At 43.2% G+C, this 25126-nt stretch overlaps 2 protein-coding genes across 3 annotated transcripts in view; both read right to left on the bottom strand.

Annotated features, from left to right (window-relative positions):
• The window catches only part of C2CD6 (C2 calcium dependent domain containing 6), a 160932-nt gene extending 159665 nt beyond the window's left edge, over positions 1-1267 (bottom strand). Inside the window, 1 exon segment of the mRNA XM_046659433.1 lies at positions 1030-1267. Coding sequence (XP_046515389.1) covers positions 1030-1260 — 231 coding nt within the window. The 5' untranslated portion in view covers positions 1261-1267.
• A 5238-nt stretch (positions 1268-6505) lies between these two features.
• On the bottom strand, positions 6506-24626 carry TMEM237 (transmembrane protein 237). 2 transcript variants are annotated; one of them, XM_046659687.1, is made up of 13 exons: positions 24413-24626; positions 22499-22530; positions 21880-21890; positions 20947-21003; positions 18591-18728; positions 15791-15911; positions 14902-15059; positions 12238-12361; positions 11764-11955; positions 10627-10700; positions 9766-9859; positions 8834-8955; positions 6506-7136 (listed from the first exon to the last, which is right to left on the bottom strand). In XM_046659687.1, the coding sequence occupies exons 1-13, from the start codon at positions 24452-24454 to the stop codon at positions 7069-7071; spliced, it is 1233 nt and encodes a 410-aa protein (XP_046515643.1). In that variant the 5' UTR covers positions 24455-24626; the 3' UTR covers positions 6506-7068. The 2 variants fall into 2 exon arrangements, with proteins under 2 accessions (XP_046515643.1, XP_046515644.1); XM_046659688.1 differs by lacking the exon at positions 24413-24626 and adding an exon at positions 23767-23843.
• Between the last annotated feature and the right edge of the window lie 500 nt (positions 24627-25126).

Genomic DNA, 25126 nt, shown 5'->3' on the forward strand with positions numbered 1-25126 from the left:
ATCCTATAGCTAAGTCGTAATATGCTCTTAATTTATCATAACAATGAGTGAAGAGTATTCTAAATTTTTAGAATTAAGATGTTACTTTAGAGATCAAGTCAGTCAACTCCTTAATTTTAGAGAGAAGGACATCATCTTTTTGTGTACCATTTGTTTCCTGATACTTTTTTTTTTCTTTTGAGGAAGATTAGCCCTGAGCTAACACCTGCCGCTTACTCCTTTTTCTGCTGAGGAAGACTGGCCCTGAGCTAACATCCGTGCCCATCTTCCTCTACTTTCTATGTGGGACGCCTACCACAGCATGGCTTGTCAAGGGGTGCCATGTCCACACCCGGGATCTGAAACTGGGAACCCCGGGCCACAGAGAAGCTGAACATGTGCACTTAACCGCTGTGCCACCTGGCCGGCCCCCTTGACAGATACTTTTATCTGTACTATTTTTTAATAACTTAAGACCAATAGAGAATGTACAATTTCCTAATAATCCCCTAACAACTTTGAAAAAGTGAGTTTCAATTTGATCACCCTTTTCCACTTCCTCCATCTTCCGGTGATACCACTAAACGGGAAACCCAGGAGTTTCACACATTTTAAATAGGAATACACCTCTCTAATTAAGAACTCGAGGCCAAAATTCACTTTGCAGACGTGATGCAGATTTGCTCCCACAAGTTCATCTCTAAGAACCCCAGGAACTGAAAACAAGGGAACCAAAGTTCCCGGAGTTTAGCCCTTTAACCTCATGAAGGAAATCCCAGTGACGATGACGATGACAGCACTCCTCACTCTGTGCCTTGCACTGTGTTCAGCACTTTATGCCCGCATCTCCTTCAGCTCCTCAGACAACCCTCTAAGCAAGGTCGGTAGTAACCATCTTCCTCCCACAGCTAATAAAGCGAGGCTCTGACAAGTGAAACAGCGTCGAGGTCCCACAAGTGAACCCCTCAGGCACCTAGGGCAAGTCTCCCTGGTCCCAGGCGCACGCGTGGACCCCGGTCCCCCCGGCGCCGCGCCCGCCGGGCCGCTCACGTTCAGCAGCCGGTGTGCCGCGCCCTCCTTGGCCTGGTCCTTGGGCAGGGCCGCGCTCTTGCCATGCTCTGGGGAGTTACGGGCCGAGGAAAACGACGCTCGGGAGTGCACGGTTTCCAGGTTGGTGTGGGGGCCCCGCTGCAGTATGGGGGCCACGTAAAGGGAATGGACCCGCCCGCCGTGGTTAACAGCCGCGTTGGCAACCTTGGCCGTCTCTCTGGGCGGCTCCATCCCTCCATCCTCCGCGGGGCCTGTCGCGACTAACGGCCAGCCGGCTGGTGCGCAGGCGCAGCCGCCCTCCGCCGGCCTCGCGCGTTTCCCGCGCACGCGCCCAGCACCACGTGACCCGGACGCGTGGGCGGAGCTGCTGGCGTGGGGGCTCCCGGGCGCACCTCGAGGGGCTGCTAACGCTTGCCGGGCTGTTTCCGTGTCCCTAAGAAGGAAGCCGGAGCATGCTGGCGGTCAGCAAGGCGACTCAGCGCGGGGTTGGATGCCTTTGTTCTTTCCTTGCCTGCCTCTTAACCCACCATGAGGCCTCCTCTCCCTGCGCCTGTCCTTTCTGGGAATTTCCAGTAGCAGCCATCACTTCCGGACGCTATCCCCTGAGCTGTGTTATCTTTCCAACAGTCTTCTTGGACGGACTACTCGTCTGTCCCAGAGACTCACAACACGGTAATATTCATCTTCCGTCCTGACCTCCGGTATGTCCCAAACTCATTTAATGTAGCAATGTCATGTCTACGAAAGCATAAAACTTCAGACACATTTTTGAATTCTAACCCTAAATATTTGAAGCCTACTCTTTCTCTTTATGGCACCCTGTTTAGGACATTGCGCACCCAGATGATTGCATTGGTTTGCTCATGGGTCTCCTGACCTGCTGTCATCACTCTTTCCATTGCCCCAGTATTAACAGTTTACCTTTAAAAACAAACAAAATGAGAAACTTTCACAACTTATTTATTGGCCATAAGTTTTAATTACTTAATATGGAAACCAAAGGCCTCCAAAATACACTTTGCTACCTCGGGATCATTATTTATTGCTATTCTATTTGGAACCTATTTTTATTTTATTCCAGGGCCAGCTCAAAGTTCAGTTTTCGATAAAGTTTTATAACCCCATACACATACCCCAAAAGCAGAATTAACTGCTGTCTGCAAGCTAGTACTTGGCACATCCCCATTAGGAGGCTCCGACTGTTAGAATCAGCTGTTATTATCAAGAGTTCTTTAGTAGCAGAAACCTGATCCTCACCCTGCTCTCTGCAGGTACAAAGCCCTCCATACATGTTTGTTATCATTTGGGGTCTGTGCTGTGTGGCGTGTAATCACTGTGCCAATGAGACTTGCTGTCCACCAGCACACTCTGACTTCCTTATGGTCCATGTGATGCAACATAAAAAATCTCACCTAACTCTAATCAAACCTCTTCACCTAACCTCCAGTCTACAGGAACTCAGGAGACAGAGGAACAAACTGAGTGATGCTATCAGGAAAATATCAAACAAATACAAAACGTAGGTGGAACATTCTAAAACAAAATTGGTTTGGATTCTTCAAAAAAAAAATGTCATGGGGGAATATAGAACGATATAATTGCGCTAGAAAACAGTCTGGCAGTTTCTTAAAAAACTAAACATAGAACTACACAGAACCCAGCAATTGCACTCCTGGGCATTTATCCCAGACAAATAACTTACACTCACACAAAAACCTGTACACACATGTTCACAGCAGCTTCACTCATAATTGCTAAGAAGTGGAATCAGCTCGGATGTCCTTCCACAGGTACGTGGTTCAACAAACTGCAGTACATTCATACCTTGGAATATGATTTAGCAATAAGAAAGACTGAATACACACACAACCTGGATGAATCTCCAGGTAATTAAGCTGAGCAGAAAAAAGCTAATCCCAAGATTATATACTGCATGATTCAATTTATAATGTTCTTGAAATGACAAAATTTTAGAAAGAGAAGACAGACTGGCGGTTGTCAGGGTTTGGAATTCGGGGTGCAGGGACAGGCGTGGGAGGGAGGGAGGTGTGGCTATAAAGGGCAACATGAGAGATTCTTGTGGCTTTTGGAACTTTTGAGGATCTGGACCGTGGTGGTGGATACCCAAACCTACACAATCGATAAAATTGTATAGAACTTAATACACATGCATGAGTACAAGTCAAACTGGGGAAATGGGAATCAGGTCGGTGGGTTGTATCAATGGCAATTCCTGGTTGTGATAGTGTACTATAGTTTCGCAAAATGTTATCCTTCAAAGACACTGGCAAAGTGTGCAAAGGATCTCTCTGTACTATTTCTTTTCTTTTTTTTTTTTTTGGAGGAAGATTAGCCCTGAGCTAACATCTGCTGCCAATCCTCCTCTTTTTACTGAGGAAGACTGGCCCCGAGCTAACATCCATCCCCATCTTCCTCCACTTTATATGCGCCACCAGGCCAGCCCTGTACTATTTCTTAAAGTTTGCATAAAATTACATTTATCTCAGTAAAATTTTCAATTAAAAAATGTCATAGGGGAGAAAAAAAGGTAAGACCATTTTAAATTAAGAGGTAAGATATAACAACCAAATGAAATGTGTAACCCTTGACTACATCTTGAGAGACGACTAGGGAAATTTGAGAATGGACTGGAATTACTGTTTTCCAGTTACTGTAATGCTATTGTGCTAGGTAGACAAATGTTCTTATTTTTGGAGGATGCATGCTTAAATATGTGGGTGAAGTGACATGATGTTAGCAACTCACTTTCAAAAGATTTAGCAAGGAAAAAAAGGGAGATGTATAAAGATAAAGCTGGAGCCAGCCCCGTGGCTGAATGGTTAAGTTCGCACGTTCCACTTCGGTGCCTGGGGTTTTGCCAGTTCGGATCCTGGGCAAGACATGGCACCACTCATCAGTCTATGCTGAGGCAGCATCCCACATGCCACAACCAGAAGGACCTACAACTAGAATACACAACTATGTGCTGGGGGGTTTATGGAAAGAAGAAGAAGAAGAAAAAGGAAGATTGGCAACAGATGTAGCTCAGGTGCCAATCTTTAAAGAAAAAAGCAAGCAAGCAAATGTGACAAAATTTTAACAATGATTAAATCTAGATTGATCTAGATTACAGTTGCTATTACAGCAGTCTTTCAACATTTTTACCTTTGATACTTTCCAAATAAAAAGCCCTCAGGTCTCACTCCTTTCCTTGCCCCTGTCACCACCAGCAGAAGTCCCATCCATCCTACAAAGGACATGCTCACAGCCAACCTTATGCACAATACTGTCCTAGGTCCTTCAACCTCTGTGTGTCTTCTGACTAGATCAGGAGCTTCTAGAAGGAAGGCAGACACCATGTTTTTTATTTTTCATTTTTCGTCCTCTCACAAACCTAGCAATTTGATCAAGTCATCTGTCACCGTCCAAGCTTTATGGTTCCTAATGGATTACAAATGGTACGTGTAGGTCAGAGATCCCAAATGCTGGCTAGTCTGCTGACTGCATCAGTCACCTGGGGGACCTTTTTCTAGAAGGTAGTTTTCCAGGCACCACCTCAGACCTGGTGAATCTGAACCTCTGGGGATGGGGCCTGGGAGTCTGTATGTTTTGTTCTGCTTGGGGGAGGTGGAGAGAGGTACACATTAATTACTGAATACTGTATTTTGCACCCAAAAATTAACTAAAAGCCCACTGGAGATCTTGCCTGTTGACACCTCAGAAACTCTATCATTGCTCTGCCCACACTTGATGAGGGAGAAGGGTGAGAAAAATGATGACTTTGAGCCAATCGTGGAGTCATACGTTCGCAGTAAACTTCCTCCTAGGTCCCAGTCATCATGGCCAAAGGCTTTCCCTAACAGAAGATCTGCACAGGCCCACAGCTGCTCAGGGATCACGGACTTGCTGGGGTGATCGGGAAATCTGAAGTCCAGGTCATACTCCCCAGACCTGAATAATTCAAAGCAGCTATGCCCATGCCAGCTACAATGTCATCAACGGAGCCGGCTTTCCCAGTGGCACTCGGGGCAGCTCCACGGCTGCTTATTCTCCAGGACGTTGGGAGCAAAACTCCCTTCAGCCGTCTATTAACTTTCTACTGCTGCCGTCACAAATTAGCCAAACTTAGCAGCTTAAACGACACGTTTGCTGTCTTACAGTTCTGTAGGTCAGAAGTCTGACACGGGTCTCCCTGGCCTGAAGTCAGGGTGTCAGCAGGGCTGATTTCCTTCCTGGAGCTTCCAGGGAAGGATCCGTTTCCTTGCTGACTCGGGACGCTGGCAGAATTCAGTTTCTTAAAGACGTGGGACTGAGCCCACACCCATTTTCTTGCTGGCTGTCAGCCAAGGGCCATTCTCAGCTTCTGGAGGTCACCCACGTTCCTTGGCTTGTGGCCCCCTCCTCCTTCAAAGCCAGCAACATCATGACCCTCTTGCCCTTCTCCCATCGCCATCTCTCCCTGACCACACAGGAAAGGTTCTCTGATCATAAGCACTCATGTGGTTACAGTGGGCCCACTGGATGATACAGGAAAATCTCCCCATTGCAAGGTTCAAACCTCAGTCACATCTGCAAAAGTCCTTCTGCCAATGCAACGTTCCAGGGATGGGACGCAGCCATTTTTGGGGATATTGTTCAGGCTAACACAATCGCACACTGTAGGACTGGTTTTCTTATGTCTCCCGGGTGACGCTGGCCAGGCGTGTAAGCCTCAGCTCTAATGAGCATGGCTTCCTTGAAGCTGGCTGACAGGGAGCATCATGAATCCTGCACGCCAGCCCGTTGCCAGAGCGAGAACCATCGCTGATCACAGTGAAAGCTGGAGCGGCTAGGACGACTTCAGAATTGCCAGTGGAGTCACAATTTTGTGACAGCAGGGGGAACACCCTGCTCCACAGCTCCAGCCTTACAGACAGCAAGATAGTCCTAGCATGGTGCTCATACCAAATTTAGACCTGTTCTCAGAGCCACCCAGCTCCACCATCAATTTGTCAAGGCTCTTCTGTGCCACAACACTGAGCTGCTCGCAGACCTCGGCAGGCCCCGTAGCTTTCCTGATGTACTCCAGGGCCTCTGAGACACCCTTCCCCACAGAGTCTTGCTGTCTTGAGCACTAGGATCTCCTACCAGTTGAGGCGCCACTGGATACAGCTCTGAAAAGACCTTTTCCAGCGCAGGACCCACCTCAAGAGGGAATTTCCTCAGGAGCCAAAGGTCTGACAAAGAGCTTGAGAATAGGCATGGAGAATTCCTACTCATATTTCTTATCATGCAAAACAGAGGCAGAGGAAAGGGTTCAACTGTTAGCTCGGCAGGCTCACCGGCTCTCCTCTAGCCCCCTGAGCTCTGTGCCGTCCCGCTTCCCATTTGGTACAGGTTTTTTAAAGCTTCCTAAAGGATTCTGATGGACAACCAGATATGGGAACCACCTGGTGTTAAAGGGAAACTTTTATGGTTATAAAACTTTTCAAACAAAAAAGGTACATTTCCTTTTTATTAGCCATGAAGTAAAGCATCTTTCAAGCTAAATTACATTATACTTATTACATGATACACAACCACTAAACCAGTTTTCAAAAAAGACAAATTTCATATTTCAATTTATTCAGCAAGGAAACATCAAAAATAAATAATGAAGGTCTTTCCCCTCCCCCTTCCTCATTCCTTAAATTTATGTTTAAACCTGATATATATTTTGTAACACTAAAGTTATAGCTTTTTCTGCACTAGTGCTTTTTAAGATAATGATTATGAATACAACTAATTCTAGAGAACAGGAAATAAACACTTTCACCTGCTGGTTTCTAGCTCATTATCTCCTTTGTTATTAGGATGATAATGTTATAGAGATTAATGTTTCGGTATAAACTGCAGATACAATTTTAACATTTTCCATAATCTTGAGAAATTTTTTAGTATTATATAATCAGAAAATCAATTCAAAATACACCTATACATATCTTACAAAAATACACTTAAAAACACGAACAGGAAACCTTCTAAATACTGGGCCATTACTACTCTGAAGGTGAGCTGGCATTATGAAGAGACCTTAACTCCTTTATCTTTCTCAGGATATTCTTCCACATCAGAGGAGAACATCAACTCTAGGAGAGAAATGAACAGATCATACTCAAAATGGTTTCCTAGTACCTCAAAAATAGTTTTATAGCTTAGTTATAAAAGTTCTCTTAAAATATTCACATACTCTATAAAAATAGCCCTCAAGAACAAATAAGAATTATTGATAGTAAAATGTGATTTAAAAGGTGAGTTAATGACAAATGTACCAGTTTTACATTTTAAAATGTTCAAGTTTTAAATGTATTGTAAACCCCTGAAAAATACAACATATCTATAACAGAGACAATATAACTCTCACCAGGAAATTTACTCACTTAGAGAAGCCAGGACCATTAAACAGCTGAAAGGTCTAATTCTACAGTGATCATGATAACCTAACAGGTAGGGGACAGACGTAGAGGAAAGACTTGGAACTAACATCAGCTATGTGCCAAGATATCTTAAATGTGTTACCCATTTAACCACCAAAACAACCCAATAAGCTAGGTGTTACCATCCTCATTTTATATTTACTTTTTTTATCCACATGGAAATAAAATGTTATATGACTCACATGCCCTAAAGGAGAGCAGGATTCTGGAAGTATGTAGTGAGTGATAGCCACGTGGTGATACAGACTGAATACTGCGCAAGGCAGCGGGATGCAACTTCACTCCCAACCACAGTGCAGAACGTTATCAGCTGACATTTCTACATGTAAACCATTACTTAGCAGAGACACATAATTTATCAAAATGCCAAGAAATACAGAAAAAGAAAACCTTAGGAATCCAGTAAAATAAAGTCCTCTGATGTAAGTATTAGATGAAAAATTCTTTGAATGACTAAAAACTATAGTGAAAGAAAAACAGCAAAATATATAAAGCCTAAGAAGATTTAAAAATATAGTCGAAATACATCAAAAGGAATAAAGTAACAGGATGGTCAGTGGAGCAACATGAGAATTACAATGCAAAAAGGTACACTCATGAATGAAAATACAAAAGATTACATTTTTTTGTCTTGGTTTATACAAATGGAAATGTTCGGCAGATTCTCAATTCTAAGACTTCTAAGATCATGCGCTGTAATTACATGATCAAATTGTGGTTAATGCTCAGGATGTTTAACAAACCAAGAATACAATAATAACCAAAGCCCAGAAAATATCAAAGAGATCCCAGGGTGAAACTGTGGCACACCCACCAAGGAAAAAAGACTTAGAATACAAGCACTGAGCGGTTCCCAGAGCAGCGCTGACGACAGCAGCTTGCTAAGAAGATTCCTCCTCTTCAGGCGCTCCAAAAGGGGCCTGTGGACTCGAGACCAGGAACCCTCGCTGCACCCTGGGCACACTAAAAGGAGGATTACTAAACGCTTCCTTACACAATGAAGGTAGAGGAGGAGAATAATTCACTGCATGGGTGAAGAGACGTTGAGAAGCAAAGAGCAGGGGCTTCCTATAAAATACTTGAAGGGTCCTAGGAGAAGAAATAGCTCCTAAGTACGCACAGGGGCCGCAGAAGCGCCCCCTCATTAAGCACTTGGAGACTCCAGCTCTCCCACACGTGCCTCCTGCTTCTCTTGGCATTCTGTTTTACCACTGGATTTTCACTCTTCTTTGTTATCTTATTTAAATGTCTTTGTTATCAGAATATTATAAGCTATATCCATTAGAAGGAGATTTATAAAATCACTATAGAAGATTTCATGATACTCTTAGACTATTTTTCTTTAATACCTTCACTGAGATCCATGCCTGGCCTATAAGACAAAAAAAGCCAAGATAATCCAACCAGAAGGGCCACCACCAGGTTCACCACAATCCATGGCTGCAGAACCTGCTCCTCGAGTCCTTCTGCCCTGAGGAGACAGAAATGCTCATCAGAAACGTCTTCATTTTGATTTATATATCCAAATACAGCTATATCTATTTTATGAACTTTAAAAAAACATCAGTCCTCACCAGAGGAATAACAAGTAAAGCATGAAATAAAATATAATTTCCCTATCAAATACACCATAAATATACCATGAGCACAAAGGTTATTGAACTCTAAACAGATCTGCTTGCACACTGATGGAAATGGAAATTTAGTGTTGCCAAAACTTTTCTCTAAGTTTCCCTTCCAACTACGACAGTGCTCCTCTTGAGTGAAGTATCTTCCTTTCCTCTCTTTACCTCAGGCTCCTAGCCACTCTCTCAGAAAGACTGCCCCTCTGAAATCTCGGCCATCCTCTCAGCTCCACGGCGGGCCCTATCTGCCCAGGCTGGCTCTCCCCAGCCTCCTCTTCCTGGCTCGCTTGGTTCTGACTCTGTCCCAGCTCCCCACTGCCATCACTGTTCTGGGGTATCAGGCTCACTGACGGGGGGCTGCAGGGCTCCTCCAGTTCATCGCCTAATGACTTATTTTAAAACCATAACTTAAGAGATTTAAAACAGATTTGTAAAAAGAAGACATCTCTTTTAAAATGCAGATGTGTATAACAATAGTTATCCATTAACCAATGGAATAGGTATTTTCTTGGTATAATTGTGGAAACAGGAAACAGGCCTTCATTATTATTTATAGATGAAAACACATAAGAGAGTGAAAGGATAGGAATATACCAGTACTCCCACTGTTGCTGTTATTGCCATCACCAATCGCTGATGCTACTGTGAATTCTTACCAGAGGCTCCCATTAACAGAAGAAGGTGTGTACAGGTGGATTCTGTCACTGGTCATTTGCTGACTCAGAGATAGTACGAGAGCAGTAAAGTACACTGAGAAAAAGACAGATGAAATTACTAACAATGTATTGTTAACAACTCAATTTATTTTGAATTTGTAGATTATTATAAGGTCAAAAATAATCTGTACTTTGGGGAATGATGATACAAAGGAAATTCATTCGATTAATTTCAGTAGGTTAGATAGCCTTATATTATTTTTCACTATTATCTATATAATCACTATATAATCACTATCTATATAATAGTGAAAAATAATATATATTTATATATTATATTATAAATTCTAAGTATTATAAATATATAATAATATATATTTCACTCTCCATTAGTGAATGCTCACTATTTCATCATTAGAATTGACAAGACCTAGAAGATCTTTTAAGAAATTAAATGACTTACTCAAGGTCCTAAAACTAGTTTTATTAATATTCTCATATCTTAGAACAAAATGCATTCCAAATTATCAAAGAGATATAAAATAGTATTTGTTACTGAAATGCCATACCAGGTGAATCTGTTTAATGTCAAGTAGAAAATACAGAAGCTAAAAATTAAGTAATACAGAACAAATTAAACTTTTAAAATTTATTTAGATCAACCTCTATTGAAAAATAATTCTATTAAAATTATGCCCACCATGTTTTTTCAAATTACAAATTCCACTGAACAGCTGTAAGTAATGTTTGTAAGTAGCAACAATGTAAAATCTTTTTAAAAATAAAATTATACTTTTCCTGGTTCAAAATTACAATGTAACAGAAGTGTAACACAGTCATCAAATTAAACTATTTACTCACAGAAAGATGCTAAAGCTGTTGGCTCCAGGGCAAGGAAATTTCTGATTGCCACTGATGTTTTAGCCAAGTCGATCCTAGAAAACACAGAAGTCTCATGTACGGCGGAGTTATAACTTTTTACAAAACTGTGCTCTCTTGACTCTAGCCTTTTCCTTCTCTGTTCCAGTGCTACCACATATATTGCCTATTACCAAGCTTTAAGTAGCTACAGTTTATACTTAATACATAAAAGGAGATCTTATTTACAAAGGCTACATAAAACATTTGACTAGAAGACTATTCCTTTGGAGGTAAGAGAGTCTGAAGAGACAAATTAAGCTTGATCTGCAAAATTCCATTAGATTCTACTTCTATTACTCACAGCATTGGGCTGTAAATTGTTATTTTTCTCAATGGGCTGAATTGTGTTCCCAAAAAGATATGTTAAAATCCTATGCCTGGTACCTGTGAAGGTGACCTTAGGTGGAAACAGGGTCTTTGCAGATGTAATCAAGTTAAAAGGAGGCCATGAGAATGGGCCCCAATCCAATAGGACTGGTGTCCCAATAAGAAAGGAAGAGGCAGAGACACAGGGAAGACAGCCAAGTGACAACAGTGGCAGAGATCGGAGTGATGCTTCTACAGACCAAGGAATGCCAGCAACCCCTGCAAGCTGGAGGAGAGGCACAGAATAGACTCCTCCCAGAGCCCGCTAAAATGGAGCCCACTTTGCTGGCGCCTTGATCTCAGACTCCCGGCCTCCAGGACTGCAAGAAAGTGATTTTCTGTTGTTTAAGACCCCCAGGGTGTAGTACTTTGTCACAGCGGCCCTAGGAAACTACCACAACACTCAGCGTCTCACCTATACCTGGTTCAGATCATCTGGAAGATGGTGTTTGGGACTTTTTTGAGTTGATTATATTTGGATGAAATTTTGGACTTAGAGTTGATGCGGGAGTGGGTTGAGACTTTGGGGGATGTTTTTGTTTACAGTACTCTCATCCCCCAAAAAAGAACAGAACAGCCTGGCTTAAAAAAGAGTCAAAATAATATTAATATCCTATAATTTGATTCTGAAAACTGTCATCGTCAGTGACACTTTCTCAACACTTCCTCCTGAAGGAAAGTTGGAGGGACATGCGGTCACAACAGTCTTACCTGTCAAATGCCGAAACTGTACTCAGAGCCAAAAGCAAGTAGAGAAGACTCTGGAATGGATAGGCTAAGGTCTTGTATTGTTGCAGGAGGTTTGAGAGCTCAGAAAGCTGATCTCCTGCTAGGACATAGATCACAACTATATTCCACACGGCACAGCCAGCCAGGAAGCCGTGAGAGAAGAGACCGATCATCCTGAACGGAGAAGCGCTCAGTTATCATACACAAATTACCAAAGGAAAAAGCTAAAATATTTCCTAAATCTCTTCACTTACATTACACTTCAACATTTCACAAAAAGTAAAAAAGGGAGCTTTTTCTTTTTTACAACAATGATAGGCAGATCATTTAACTCCAACTGAATGTTTAAAAAATATACCTACCTACCATTTTAAGTTGTCAATTTTGTTAACAGCATTGAACAATCAACACGTTTTTCTTTAAATTAGGGAACATCTGTTTTAAGAAAAGTCCAACCTGAAAGCCCGGTGCACTGAGAGCGCGACGTCTCTGGTCGTCCAGCAGGGCTTCCCGTCCACGGACACGTCTATGTGTTCTGTGGTCTTTATCAACTCCGAACGGTCAGCAGCCTGGAATCGCCCTAAGAACACATCACACAACTATCAGAACTAACCAGAGGGGACCCTGGCAGTCTTTTTACTATTCCACGCTTCAGAACCGTCAGACTGAGACTGAAATCTCGCTGTTTTTCTATCTAAACATTCTCCCGGATCCAGTTCCTATTTCAGAAGGCTCTTTTCTTTTGGTTGCTTAAGCATACTATTTTTTTATCTTTAGGAAAAATAAACAATCTCCATGCACTTTCTTCTCAACCCAAAACAGATGTCTGCGTAAGTTTTAGAAATCAATTATACTGAATGAAATACAATAATGAACTGTCAACTCAGAAAAAGGTCTAGGAACCTTTAACATGACATAGTCTGAAAAATTCTAATTTAGAGACTTTAAAGGCATTCAAGTTTAAATGCCAATGTTATAAAGGCAAGTCAATATTTTAAAACACTTTCAATTTCTTAGGAAAAGATGCCAATGTGTGTAGCATGGCGGTCTGTGACGACAGAAAGAAATGGGTTATTTCATAAACTTCTCTGAAGAAGCTGCCTGTGAGGAGCATCAGTTCCAGTGTCGGCACCACAACACTGCCTGAGCCGAGCTCTGCCCTCTCACTGTCCACAGGAGGCTCCTTCTCGTCTGTCTACCATCCACAAAGGGACCTCAGGAAGCAGGAAAGCTTCCGTTTCCATCATCCTTGCCAAACCTGGTGCCAGGCATCTTGGAGAATGAAAGACAGGGGTGTGACACCTAATTTTTCCCTAAGAAAAAACAACTTCTAGGGGCCAGCCGGTGGCGCAGCAGTTAAGTGCACACATTCTGCTTTGGCGGCCCGGGGTTCGCCAGTTCGGACCCTGGGTCCGGACATGGCACTGCTTGGCAAGCCATGCTGGGGTAGGTATCCCACATATAAGGTAGAGGAAGATGGGCATGGATGTTAGCTCAGGGCCGGTCTTCCTCAAAAAAAAAAAAAAAAACAAGAACAACTTCTAGGCAGGCAATTAGTATCTATTCTGGTCAGTTACTCTAGTAGGGAGGTTTCCAGAAGGGAAGCAAGAATAAAAATGAGGAGCCAGCCCCAATGGCCTAGAGGTTAAAGTTTGGTGTGCTCTGCTTCAACGGCCTGGGTTCAGTTCTCGGGCGCAGAACGATACCACTCATCTGTCAGCAGCCATGCTGTGGTGGCAGCTCACACAGAAGAACCAGAAGAATCTACAACTATACACCACTATGTACTGGGGCTTTGCAGGGGGCGGAGAAGGGAAGAAAAAAGGAGGAAGATTGGCAACAGATGTTAGCTTAGGGCAACTCTTCCCTTGAAAAAAAAGAATAACAATCAGGATTGAGTGACATTGCTTGAAATCAGACTGAAGTAAATTAAACAGCCACATGGTACACTAGTAAAAGCCCTCGACTAGGTCAGGTTTCCCAACGACCAACAACTCCAAGATCCCTTAGAAAGGATCTTATGGAATCAGAATTTTAAAACAATTTACATAAAATCTAAATTGTAAATATTAAGACTCATCTTTTTGTTTCAGATGAGTTCCTCAGGCAGCATATTCACAGCATATCCAGGGGGGTACTATATGGTCATGATCCTGCTTTCAGTGGGTTTTTCTTAAACACTGCAAACGCAGTCTTATAACCAATGCATGCTATATAATGTCAGAACTATTTTCCAAAAGAATATACAGCTACAGTATTGTATTTCTTATTTAATGTGATGATACCATCATGTAGTTTCTCTCATTTATTTTTTAATTTTTTTTTAAAGATTGGCACCTGAGCTAACATCTGTCACCAATCTTTTTTTTCCCCCTTTTCTCCCCAAAGTCCCCCAGTACATAGTTGTGTATTTTTAGTTGTGGGTCCTTCTAGTTGTGGTATGTGGGACGCCACCTCAGCATGGCCTGATGAGCGGTGCCATGTCCGCACCCAGGATCCGAACCGGCGAAAGTGGGCTGCCGAAGTGGAGCACATGAACTTAACCACTCAGCCACAGGGCCAGCCTCTCTCATTTATCTTTAATTATAGAACTTATATCATTACCTGCCACACTACCAACACCACTACCAGTTGCAGAAAACTGGTAAAGTACAACAAAGAATAAAGAAATAGGTGGGAGTAGGGGTAGATTTTTAAAATTACCCATAATCCCACAACCCAGAAACAAGCAGCATTAATATTTTGGCACATTTCCTTCGAGTCTTTTGTCCTATGCATTTTTCTATACTTGAGATCAAATTACGTGTATGTGTATCTTTATTTTTCACAAGAACCTTTCCACGGAATGAAAAATTCTCCCTGAGCATCTGTGGTGGTGCAGATTTTCTTGTACAGACGCGCGTAACTGACCGAACTCACTCTCCTCCTGTTTTACATCCAGGTTGTTTCCAGTTTTTTGGTCTCATGAATAATGTGTCATGACTAGCTTTGTATATAAATTTTTGTCTATGTTTTTCCTTATTTCCTTAATTCAGATTTCCAGAAGTATAATTCCTAGGTCAAAGGCTATCCTTGCATGATTCTTACAGAGCTCATGATCCAAAACAAGGAACCACTTACGGCTTTTTTCCACAAACACTTTGCCTACAGGCTGGCTGACGCCAGTGGGTGCAGTGAACACGGCCTGCTGTTCCGGGCTACTCTGCTCGTCAGTAATTATGTCTTCATCTTCTACTCCTAGCTCGTTGGCATACTGTAATTCCGCTGGCTGGGTCTTCCTGTAATCAGGGAGAAGGTAAGAAAAATGGATGGTTATTGAGTTTTTACAGACCCACATGAGGAGGTGCCTGTGAGTATAATGGGCAGAGCCCTGGACCTGGAGTCGAGAAATGTGGTTTTTACTCAAATGGATGCGTTATCAACTGTAATGTGTGGCAAGTCACCTGTATTTCTGTGGGCCTCAGCTTTTTCATGTGGAAAATGAAGTGACTGCACTAGATTTGTAAGGTTCTTTCCAGCCTTAAGATCATAGGAGTCTATATAGATATTGATCCCTATTTGTAGGGTTATTCCAAGTATGAATATTGTTATATAACTTGTAGGGTACTTCTTTAAAGTATGCCATTCTATTTTATCTGGGACTTAATTTCCTATGCTAAAATGCACATTTTTATTTATTGCTGAAATAATAATCTGAATTGCTAACATGAGAATAGAAGTCGCAATAGCCCATTAATATTATCCTTAATTTTTTGCTACTTCTATAAAATCTTCTGTCTCCATCTTTTTTAGAGACAAGTAAGATTTTTTAAGTACAATATTTTACTTTTCTCAGTGGTTTACTCTTCAAATTTATCATTAGATTGGTTTAACTGATATTTTTCTAACACTCTTATCCTAGAGCTGTACCAGCATGTAGTAAGACTTGATCAGAAGCCACTGTTTGGGAGCTCTGAATCCAGCATCAGGGCATCCTTTGGACTATCTAGACGGACAAATAAATTCTTACTTTGTCTTCCTTCGAGGTTTTTGAGTCACTGGCTCCTCAGCTGGCTCCACATTGAGACCATTTTCATTTCGTAACAAAGATGGACTGGATGCCTTCTTCTGGGTGGAAGCAGTTTCCAACTCTGAAAATAAAAAGTAGATTAAGTTTTCAATCACTATAATGTAAAAAGAAAAGTAATGTACAAGACTTCTGTAAGACAAAAGAACTTTAGGAATTTCAATTGGGCCAAAATTCTTACAAACTTTTAATTTTTAAAATTTTATACCTCTAAATGCTCAACAGAAAATCTGAACTTGCAATGCCAAACAATATGGAAAAAAATGAAGTAATCCAACACCCAGGGTGTCAGAGATCTCCACGATTTCCTCCAGGTTCTGTGATTCGCTCAAAGGACTCACAGCCATGGTTCACTACAGCGAGAGGACAAAGCAAAACCAGCAAAAGGAAAAACCTCATGGAGCAAAGTCCAGAAGAGACCAGGCCCGAGCTTCCAAGAGGCCTCTATCAATGGAGTCGCAGAGGATGTGCTAATTCCTCCAGCAGTCGGTTGGGACAACACATGTGTCGCTTTCTCTACCAGGGAAGCTCACCAAGGTTTCCACTGGGGGCTGGTCACACAGGCACCCCCTGCCTAGCACGTGCCCAAAGTCCAAACTTGCAGAAGGCAAGCAGGCGTTCAGCAGGCATCAGCACGTGCACAAACGCACAGTGAGCCACCCTGTAAGTCAGGGGAAGTTTTCCATCAGCGTCGGGAGCTGTTTACCAGCCCAATTCCCAGACACCAGTAAGGAGGCCACCAGCCTCGCAGGCGGGCCTTTCCAAGGATGACAGGCGCAGGCCTACTATGTCAACTCTTTTCTGCACACAAGGTATTAAGCTGAAGCGAGTCAATGGAGCTTTCTAATCTACTAGCTACTCTTCCTATCTGGAAATACTGGCAACGGCTCCCGGGAATGTCCTCAAAGCCCCTAGAATTCTATTTAAAAAAATACTGACAGCCTAGAAATATAAGCCGTAGAGCCTACCATAATCATCCTGAACAAAACAAAACAAAAATCAAACAAAATCAAAACCCAGTGAGAATGCACGGTGGGTGCGTTCTAGAACGGCAGTGACAGCTGCTCTTTGGCCCAGAACTTAGATGGGTCCTCAATTTTCTAAAAAAGGCCAAGTCATTTCTGTAAATACATTTTCACAAATTATAAAATTTAGGTATTGCTATCCATCTTGATTTTCAAATTTGTACCCTAACTGAATTACTAAGAGGGTAGTTTTAATTCAACTATATTTACTGCCAGTAATGAAATAAATGGTAGAGCGGGTAAAAAAAAAGCAAGTGTCTTTTTTCTAGTGATTATAAAAGGCTTGCATATTCAATATATGAAAAATTAGTAAAATATAAATGGAAAAGGAAAAAAATAAAAACATCAGTAATTCCTCCTTCTAAAAAACCTACCACTGCTAACACTTTGCTATACCCTTCCACCCTTTTTACCATACATCTGTGTGTATATACATATGTTCTGGTTGAACCGTGTCTCCCCAAAAAGATATGCTCAAGTCCTAACCCCAATACTCGTGAATGAGACTTTAGAAATGGGGTCTTTGCAGATGTAATCCAGTTAAGATGAGGTCATGCTGGATTGGGATGGGTCCTAAATCCAATGACTGATATAAGAAGAACAAAATTTGAACACAGAAACACAGAAAAACGTGAAGAAGGAGGCAGAGAATGGAGTTATGCTGCCATCAGCCAAAGAACGCCGAGGATTGCCCACAACCACCAGAAGCTAGCAGAGGAAGGATGGATTCTTCCCTAGAGCCGTCGGAGGGAACATCACGGCCCTGTGGACATGATTTTGAACTTCTATGCTCCAGAACTGTCAAAGACTAAATTTCTGTTGTCTTAAGTCACTCAGTTTGTGGTAATCTTTTATGGCAGCTGTAGGAAATAAACACATTTTATAAAAATGGGATCCTTTGACACATGTGACTTTATATGTAGTCTTTGTTTTTGACTCAACAATATACTACTGATGGTTTTCTATGTCACTGTTTCACTTTAACCAACATTTCAATGGTTATCTGGTTTCTATCAAATGGATAAACCATGATTTATTTAGCCCATATCAAATTGTTAATATTTGGTTAGTACCAGCTTCTACTCTTATAAATAATATTGCAGTTAACATCCTTTAGTTACTGTAGCCACTGTAGTGACTTCCATTCCTAGAAGTGCAGACAGGCTAAACCACCTTACACTCCTATCAGCAGTGCAGGAGTGTACCCATTTCTCATCAACACTTCTATATCCAATGCTTTTGGGTTTTATAATTTTTAAAAGGCACTGCCAATTTGATAGGCAAAATTAATGAAATAGTATTGCTTACCTTGTGAATACTGACTGAGACATAGCAAGACTCAATAAATGTTGGCTGTAGATTCATTGTGTTATTGTTAATAATAATAACAATATTAATTAACAACTCTGTTAACAGAATCTATCCTTTTCCCACTAATCTCAAATGTTTATTTCATCATATACCAAATTCTTATATACATCAAGATCTAAAACTTTTTGTTTTAGTCCTGAATTTATACATCTTCCCTCATAATCTATACACATATGATCAAAAGAGACCCTCTAAAGTGTTCTTGACTTAACCCATTGGAGTTACCCTAGGGATAAAAATTTTAAGCAAGCAAGAAAAAAATGGGATATGGGTGAGGAAAAATGGGGACAGACAGGGTTTTAATCATACTCCCCAAATCACAGCCTAACCTTGGTTTCTCTACATACCGAGAGGCGGCCTCGTCTTCTTCTGTCTCCTTTGAATAGGAGCGTCTGGGTGTTCTCTGGGGTCTTTAGTTGGCGGCGCGCTGCCCTCAGAGGGCCTGTGAACAGCAGTCTGAACAAGGCCTTCCAGAGAAGCACTAGCTACAGAAAACACGTGGGGAAAAACGGGACAACCTGAGTAGAGGTCACTGAGTCTTAAAAAGATGGGGAAAAGGCAACTGGACTGTCTCCTATAGAATAACCCCTTCTCTTACAGAACTGAGTGTGCCCCAAAGCTTGACTTCCTTCCTCCTCACCTGTAACTTTGGGCTTTAAGCTGAGAAAAGAAATAAATGAGGGAACAAGGAAGATGAGGAAGAAAGAAGGCCGGGGGGCTAGAAAGAAGAACAAAGGCAGGCAGGGAGGAGAAACTGCCTCAGAACTTTCAAAAAGATGAAAACACAGCAGAACTGTCACCATAGAGAACTCTTTTTGTGTCGTGCCTTAAGATTTCTCAGCCTCTTATAGTTTAGTCCTTCATTAACAGATTAACGCATGATAAGGTCATCATGGATAACTGGAGTTGACAGATAATTTATAAATCTCTTCATTTGGTCATTCATTTCAGTCTCTCCCCTCCCCTCATCAAATCTGTGACCAGATTTTGACACATTTTGGCAGACTGAATTTTCCTTGACTACATTCCCTTGACTGTCTTCTTCACAAAGGAAGAAATATAAATCTATTAATAAACAAATGAAAAGATGCTTAACCTCATTAGCATTCAGAGAAATGGAAACTAAAATAAGCTTTTTGCCCACTAGATCACCAAAAAAATTTAAAAGACTGATATTGTCCAGTGTTGTCAAGGATTTAGCTAACGTGACACTTAAACACTGTTGGTGCCGAGAAAATAACTAAAGCTTCCTTGAAGGCGGTTGAGCAGAATCCATCTCCTACCAACGCACAGGTCCTCGGTCAGGCAATCTCACCACCGGCGAGCCATCCTACAGAAACACCTCTTCCTCCCCCCACCACCCACCATTGTACGTAGAGCTGCAAAATTGTAGGAGTGAAACATCTGAAGTAACCTAAATGGACAATTTAAATGAAAGCCTAGCAATATATCCCCTTTTTGGTCCGGGACGCTGCATTCTTTTTCTCTTTTTTATAAGGAGGAAGACTGTAGCTGGGATAGCCACACCTCTGCTCCCCCAACTCTGTCTTTCTTGCACCCTCGCTGTGACCTTTCTAAGTCCACATGTACGTGTCTACAATTAACTGTGGTGTATTTTCAGAGCCTAGCATTTCAGTGAGTATCTTTGTGAATCTAAGTCTCTTTGCATCTCTTTTCTTTTTGTTCTGTGTCTATGTCTTTCCCGCTCTACGCATCATCTCCATTTCTTTCTTTTTCTCCACCCACCGTCTATTCCTCCATTTGTTAGGCAATGATAAGCCAATGTAAGTTTCTGACAGGTGGAAGGCATGAAGAGCTACGAGTTCATTCAAGCAGCTCACCCAGCAGTAGTGGGCAGGACCAACCGGAGTGGAGGAAAGTTAGAAGTACAGGGCAATGTTGGAGGCCACCTCAACAGCTCAGGGAGAAGAGGGAAGGAGCTAAACTAACTACAGTTGTGACAGTGGAGAGGAAAGAGGAAAAGAGACATAAAAGATACCACAGAAGAAGTCAGCTTGTGAAGGTCAGCAGGAGAGTGAAGGGACCAGTTAGAGGGCTGACTCTGAGGTTTCCAGCTTGAGTGACTGGGAGAGTGGGGGGTTCCATTAACAGAAATTTGTGAGTGAGAAGTAAAAATTGATCTATTGTTAAAGGTGGTGATGAATTCTGGATGTGCTGAGTTTGAGACACTGATAGAACATGCAGGATTATTAGCAGATAACGAAGAGAAAAAGGAGTTCGTAGAACTTGCTCATTATTGCAGCTTCACCACTTGGATGATATGGCCCTGCCCTCAGACTCACGCTCTTCCACAGAGATTCTCTGACTGAAAGGAGGGATCCAAGAGCCTTAGGTCTCTAAATCCAGTATCCTGCTCAAGGGTCTGGAACCAATCATAGCTTGAGACAACTTATGTTATCTAGGGAAAAAACACCTCAAAGAGTCCAAGAATGTTGTGGAAGTAAGAGTTTAGGTGGCACAACCCTTTATTCCATGAATGTTTCTAGACACTCTCCAGGCTGTCCCGCATTGTCCCTCACTGTCACCACGAATGCTACTGCTTCAAAGTGACCTTGACTCTAACCTCAGCACAGCAGGGACTTGGGACTGCTGAGGCCTTGCCTCTCCCTGATCGGTGATGTTTACCATACCTGAGGTTCTGGAAAAGCTTGTGATCCCACACAACCAAGAACAACTTCTCACCTAGCGTGGTTTTTGCTCTGGGCTTCTTTTTCTTAGGACGACTAAGGGGAATATCATCTGTAAAACAGAAAGAACAACAACAGAAAAGGCTGCCTAAAATTCAATGCGGGGAACAGTCACAAGGGTACTTTTAGGAGGGAAGACCTTTCTCTCTCTTCCCTGGGTCCAGCCAACTTCTACATATTAGGGAAGAAGGCAAGAAACTGACAGAGAGCCCACAGTGTGGTGCCAGTAGCTCACTGCTTGTAGTGATGTTAGAAAGTGGGCTCACCAACTATTCCCAGCCCCCTTGCCCTTAGGTGTGGCCTATGACTGCTTCTGGCCAACAGACTGCAAGCAGAAGTGATTTGTGTCATTGTGGGGCCAAAACACTGAAAGAGCCAGGGAGTAACCCTCCAGCTTTCTCTTCCCTTGCTGTGGCCACTGAGAAAGCCTCCTGTTAAGATGGCAGAACCACACGATGGAAGGAGCCTGAATCACTACGTCAGTGGTGAAGAGGTGGTGAAAGGCGGCTGTCCTGGATTGTGGCCTCAATGGACTTTGCATTAACCAGAAATAACCTGGTCTGATATTAAGTCACTGAGATTTTGGGATTAGTGCAACATAACCCAGTCTCTCCTGGCTAAATGAGACCGGGAAGACGCAGTCCCTAATACAGAACTATAAACAGGCCAACGGTAGGTTCTAGGTGACTCCATTAAGGGATGAGTGTTTTTATTTTTGCGAGGTCAAATATCAACCACATAACTAGTGTTATATATCAACCATCATTAAAAAATGGCAGTCACAGGAGATTATGATAAGAAGATATTGTACTATTATAAATTATACCATTCAGACTCAAATTTAAGAGAAACATTAAGGAATCAAACTAACTTTTGAAGAGCAAATACTACATTTAGAAAGTTTTACATTAACAGTGAACTAACTCACCTTGAATAGCACTTCACATGACACCGACCAAATTTAATCAGGACAAAGACAAAAAAAGAAACTATTAATTAGAAGTCTACTATATTGTCAGACTGAAATTTGACTTAATGATTACAAATTTAAAATAAAATTAGCTTTCATACAAAATCAGTTAGTTTACAAACTAGCTTATTATTTATAAGTAATAAGCTATTTAGTAAGACTGCTAATAAAATGACCCAAGATTTTCTGAACCTACATATACATATTCCCTACTGTCTATTAATAAAGTGGATTACACAGATTAAGAACTCTTATTTTGTCACTGATTAAAATCAGCTTAAACTCTGGGGAAACTATTCTAGCAAACAAAAGAGGATCAGAATTCTGATAAACAAGACACAGATTCAGAAAGTATCGATCACCCTTCCAAGCTGACGTTAGGCTCTGAAACATTTAATTAAAACTGTTATCCTAATGTCTCAAGGACCTTTCACCTTTAAACTCTCAGGAAGCCTTTTGTAAAATTGTCAAGAAGTCTTTTCTGAATTATTATAATTTTGCAATTGTACTATTTTTTCACTTTATTCATTTTGTGTTTTTAGAACTCAGTAATAAAATTACTGTAAATCACCATTACCTTGGCACAGGTGGAAGGGCTCGTGGAGGACGCTGTGGGGAAAAGAAGAAAACCGCTTGTAAGAAAAGCCTTAGAGCATCTCTGCTCCACGGATGTCAAATCTTTCGACGACACTGTTCATCAGGTGAAACCCAGGAGATACTGATGAGCCTCAGGGGGCAATTTTAAATTTGTTCCCCCATTTCTAAATGTCATGTAAAATTCCTTCCTTCCTACGTTCCTGTCTATCTACAGGCCAGACCCTCTTCTAAGCATTAGGATATACTAATGAGCAAAACACAGAGATCCCTGCTTTTGTGGAATTTATACTCTAGAGGCTAAGTATTGGAAGATAACATTAATATACGTATTGCCATATGTATTACTATAGTAACATGTATGTATTACCATGTATGTTACTGTATTAATATATGTGTGTGTAAATAGTAATAAATGAGGGAGCACGAGCAGTGCTCCCTCAGGAAAAGTCTCTCTGAGATATTTGAGCTGAGACCTGAATACGAAAGGAGCCAAAGAGGAGCAAACACGAAGGCTTTAGGGAAGACTGGGGGTGGAGCATTCCAGATAAATGAAGGCCGTAAGGCTGCCGGAGTTGCCTCCGCAGGGGCCAGACTAAAACCGGGCTCTTGAAGACCACGGGAAGGAGTCTAGATTTTGTTTCAATCCAATGGGAAGCCAACAGAGGCTTGAAGCCACACAGTAACATACTTTTTTAAAAGATCACTCTGAATACAGAGTGAAGAATGCATTTTAGGGCAGAAAGAATTTTTTAAAAATCTTATAAATGCTACTTTATATAAATGAATAAGAAAAGTTGTGTTTGCAGTTCAGAGAAATTACAGTTAAGAAGCATTCAGAAATCTTTCCAAATAGAACACTAACAGAAGGCCTAGAAATCGGTTTATTAACGTTCCAACTATCTCAAAGACTCATTCAAAAGGGATTCTACGACTGCCCCATTTAGCAATCCATTCGTTCAAACAATGTATCAATACAAATGCTACAAGACTAGGACAAGGCAGGCTGTCTTACTGCTATCCAGTAGTCAAAATTCGACCGGAAAGAACGACAGCCACAGGAAAGCGCTGTCGTCCCAAAGATGCTGAGGACGGCGTCTATCCGAGCACTGAGTTCACACGGTAACGCCACGTTTCAAAAGTCCCGCAAAAAATGACGTGTGACCCATCCAGAAACCCAACCTCTACGCCCCTCAAATGTAGGACGGCTCAACTGAACACAAATCCTAGCAACTCAAAAGGCCCGCTTACCACCTGCTTCTTCCCCATCCCGTCTACAGCCGGCTCCCCGCGGCCGCCGGCTCCCGGGCGCTCGCCCCGCCCCGCCCCGCCCCCGGCCGCGCGCAGGCGCAGTGCATCAGCGGGCTGGGTCACCGGGCTGCGCCCCCCGGCCGCTCGGGCCTGCGGCCTCCACCGCGCGCGGCGGGAGCGCGGGGCGCAGGGCTGGTCTTCCCGGGCCGCCCCTGCGGACGAGGGAGCGTCGGCGTCGGGGCTGGCGCGCCCGGGATGGGAGACGCCAGCGGGCGGGGAGCGGCGGTCCCGGTTTGGGCCCTGTTTCCCAGCGGGCGCGGGGATTTGTTGGCGGGAGCGAGGGGACCACGAAGAGAGGTCCCCGCGGGCTACCGGCGGCTCCTTCCGGGCGGCTGAGGCCTCCTCCGCGAGGAGGCAGCCGGAGGCGGCGCCATGGCAGCGAGCGCTCAGGCCCCGGGAACCGCACGCCCGCTCCCCCGCCCCCCGGCCCCAGGAGCTCGGGCCGAACCTCCGGCCCCCGCCCGGTCCCGGGGGCGCCAGGGGCCGGTGCGCGTCCCGGGGCGGGGCTCTCCCGGGTTCCCGGCGCGTCGGCCGCGGCCCCACCCGGGGAAGGTGCCGTCAGGGCGGCGCCCCCGCCCGCGCTCACCTGGGGGCCCTCCTCCGGCCCGCGCCCCGAGTCGGCCCTCATGGCGCGCCCCCGCAACCGCCGCCGCCCGCCCGAGCCCGGGTCCACGGCAGGCGAGCCCCGCGGCCAGGTCTCCGCCCCGCGCAGCCCCGGTTCCAGCGTCGGAGGCGGGCACCCGCGCGGCGCGGTTCGCACGCACGTGTGCGGCGTGTGTGTTGACACGGGCCGTTCTCGAGTTTCCTCCCGTTGCCTCCCCGCCGTCCCACAACTGTGTCAATCAAGTTTGGGAAACGTTTTCCTCGAGCACAACATGAAGTCAAATCCGGGCTCACGTAAACATCATTAAAAATGACCTAATTTTCTTCGTTTTGTTTGGTTGGGTTTTTTAGAAAGATAACATTCACTTTAAATTTTGAACACTGCAAGTATTTTGAAGCACGCACTATTTTATAGTTAAAGCGGTGGAGGGATGGTGTGGAGACGGAGAAAGTTGAGAATGATGCAGGAGATAGAGGCAGGAGAAGCGACTGGAAGTCTCAGACCTAGGGAAGAGAAAAACAAGACTGGAGAAACGTCCTCCTCTTGTGGTTTTCTCAGATACTGGGCTCCAGGACCGCAGTCCCTTCTCCCTTCCTAATTTAGGCATAAATGTAGATACTGGCTTTTAGGAAAATTGATGACTTACAGCTCCGATCAGAAGACTTTTTTCCTTGTAGCCCTATGTGTAGAATGATG

The sequence above is a fragment of the Equus quagga genome, chromosome 4 (genome assembly GCF_021613505.1).
Source record: "Equus quagga isolate Etosha38 chromosome 4, UCLA_HA_Equagga_1.0, whole genome shotgun sequence".
In the NCBI taxonomy this organism is placed as follows: Eukaryota; Metazoa; Chordata; class Mammalia; order Perissodactyla; family Equidae; genus Equus; species Equus quagga.

Bases quoted from the DNA above. Each gene is read 5' to 3' on its own strand.
- TMEM237 (XM_046659687.1), bottom strand. From the start codon at position 24,454: ATGAGGGCCGACTCGGGGCGCGGGCCGGAGGAGGGCCCCCAG. The intron at 15,060-15,790 runs GTAAGAATTTAT...CCCTGATTACAG, and splicing joins AAACCTCGAAGGAAGACAAA to GAAGACCCAGCCAGCGGAAT. The intron at 9,860-10,626 runs GTGAGTAAATAG...TCTTTTTCTCAG, and splicing joins AACAGCTTTAGCATCTTTCT to TGTACTTTACTGCTCTCGTA.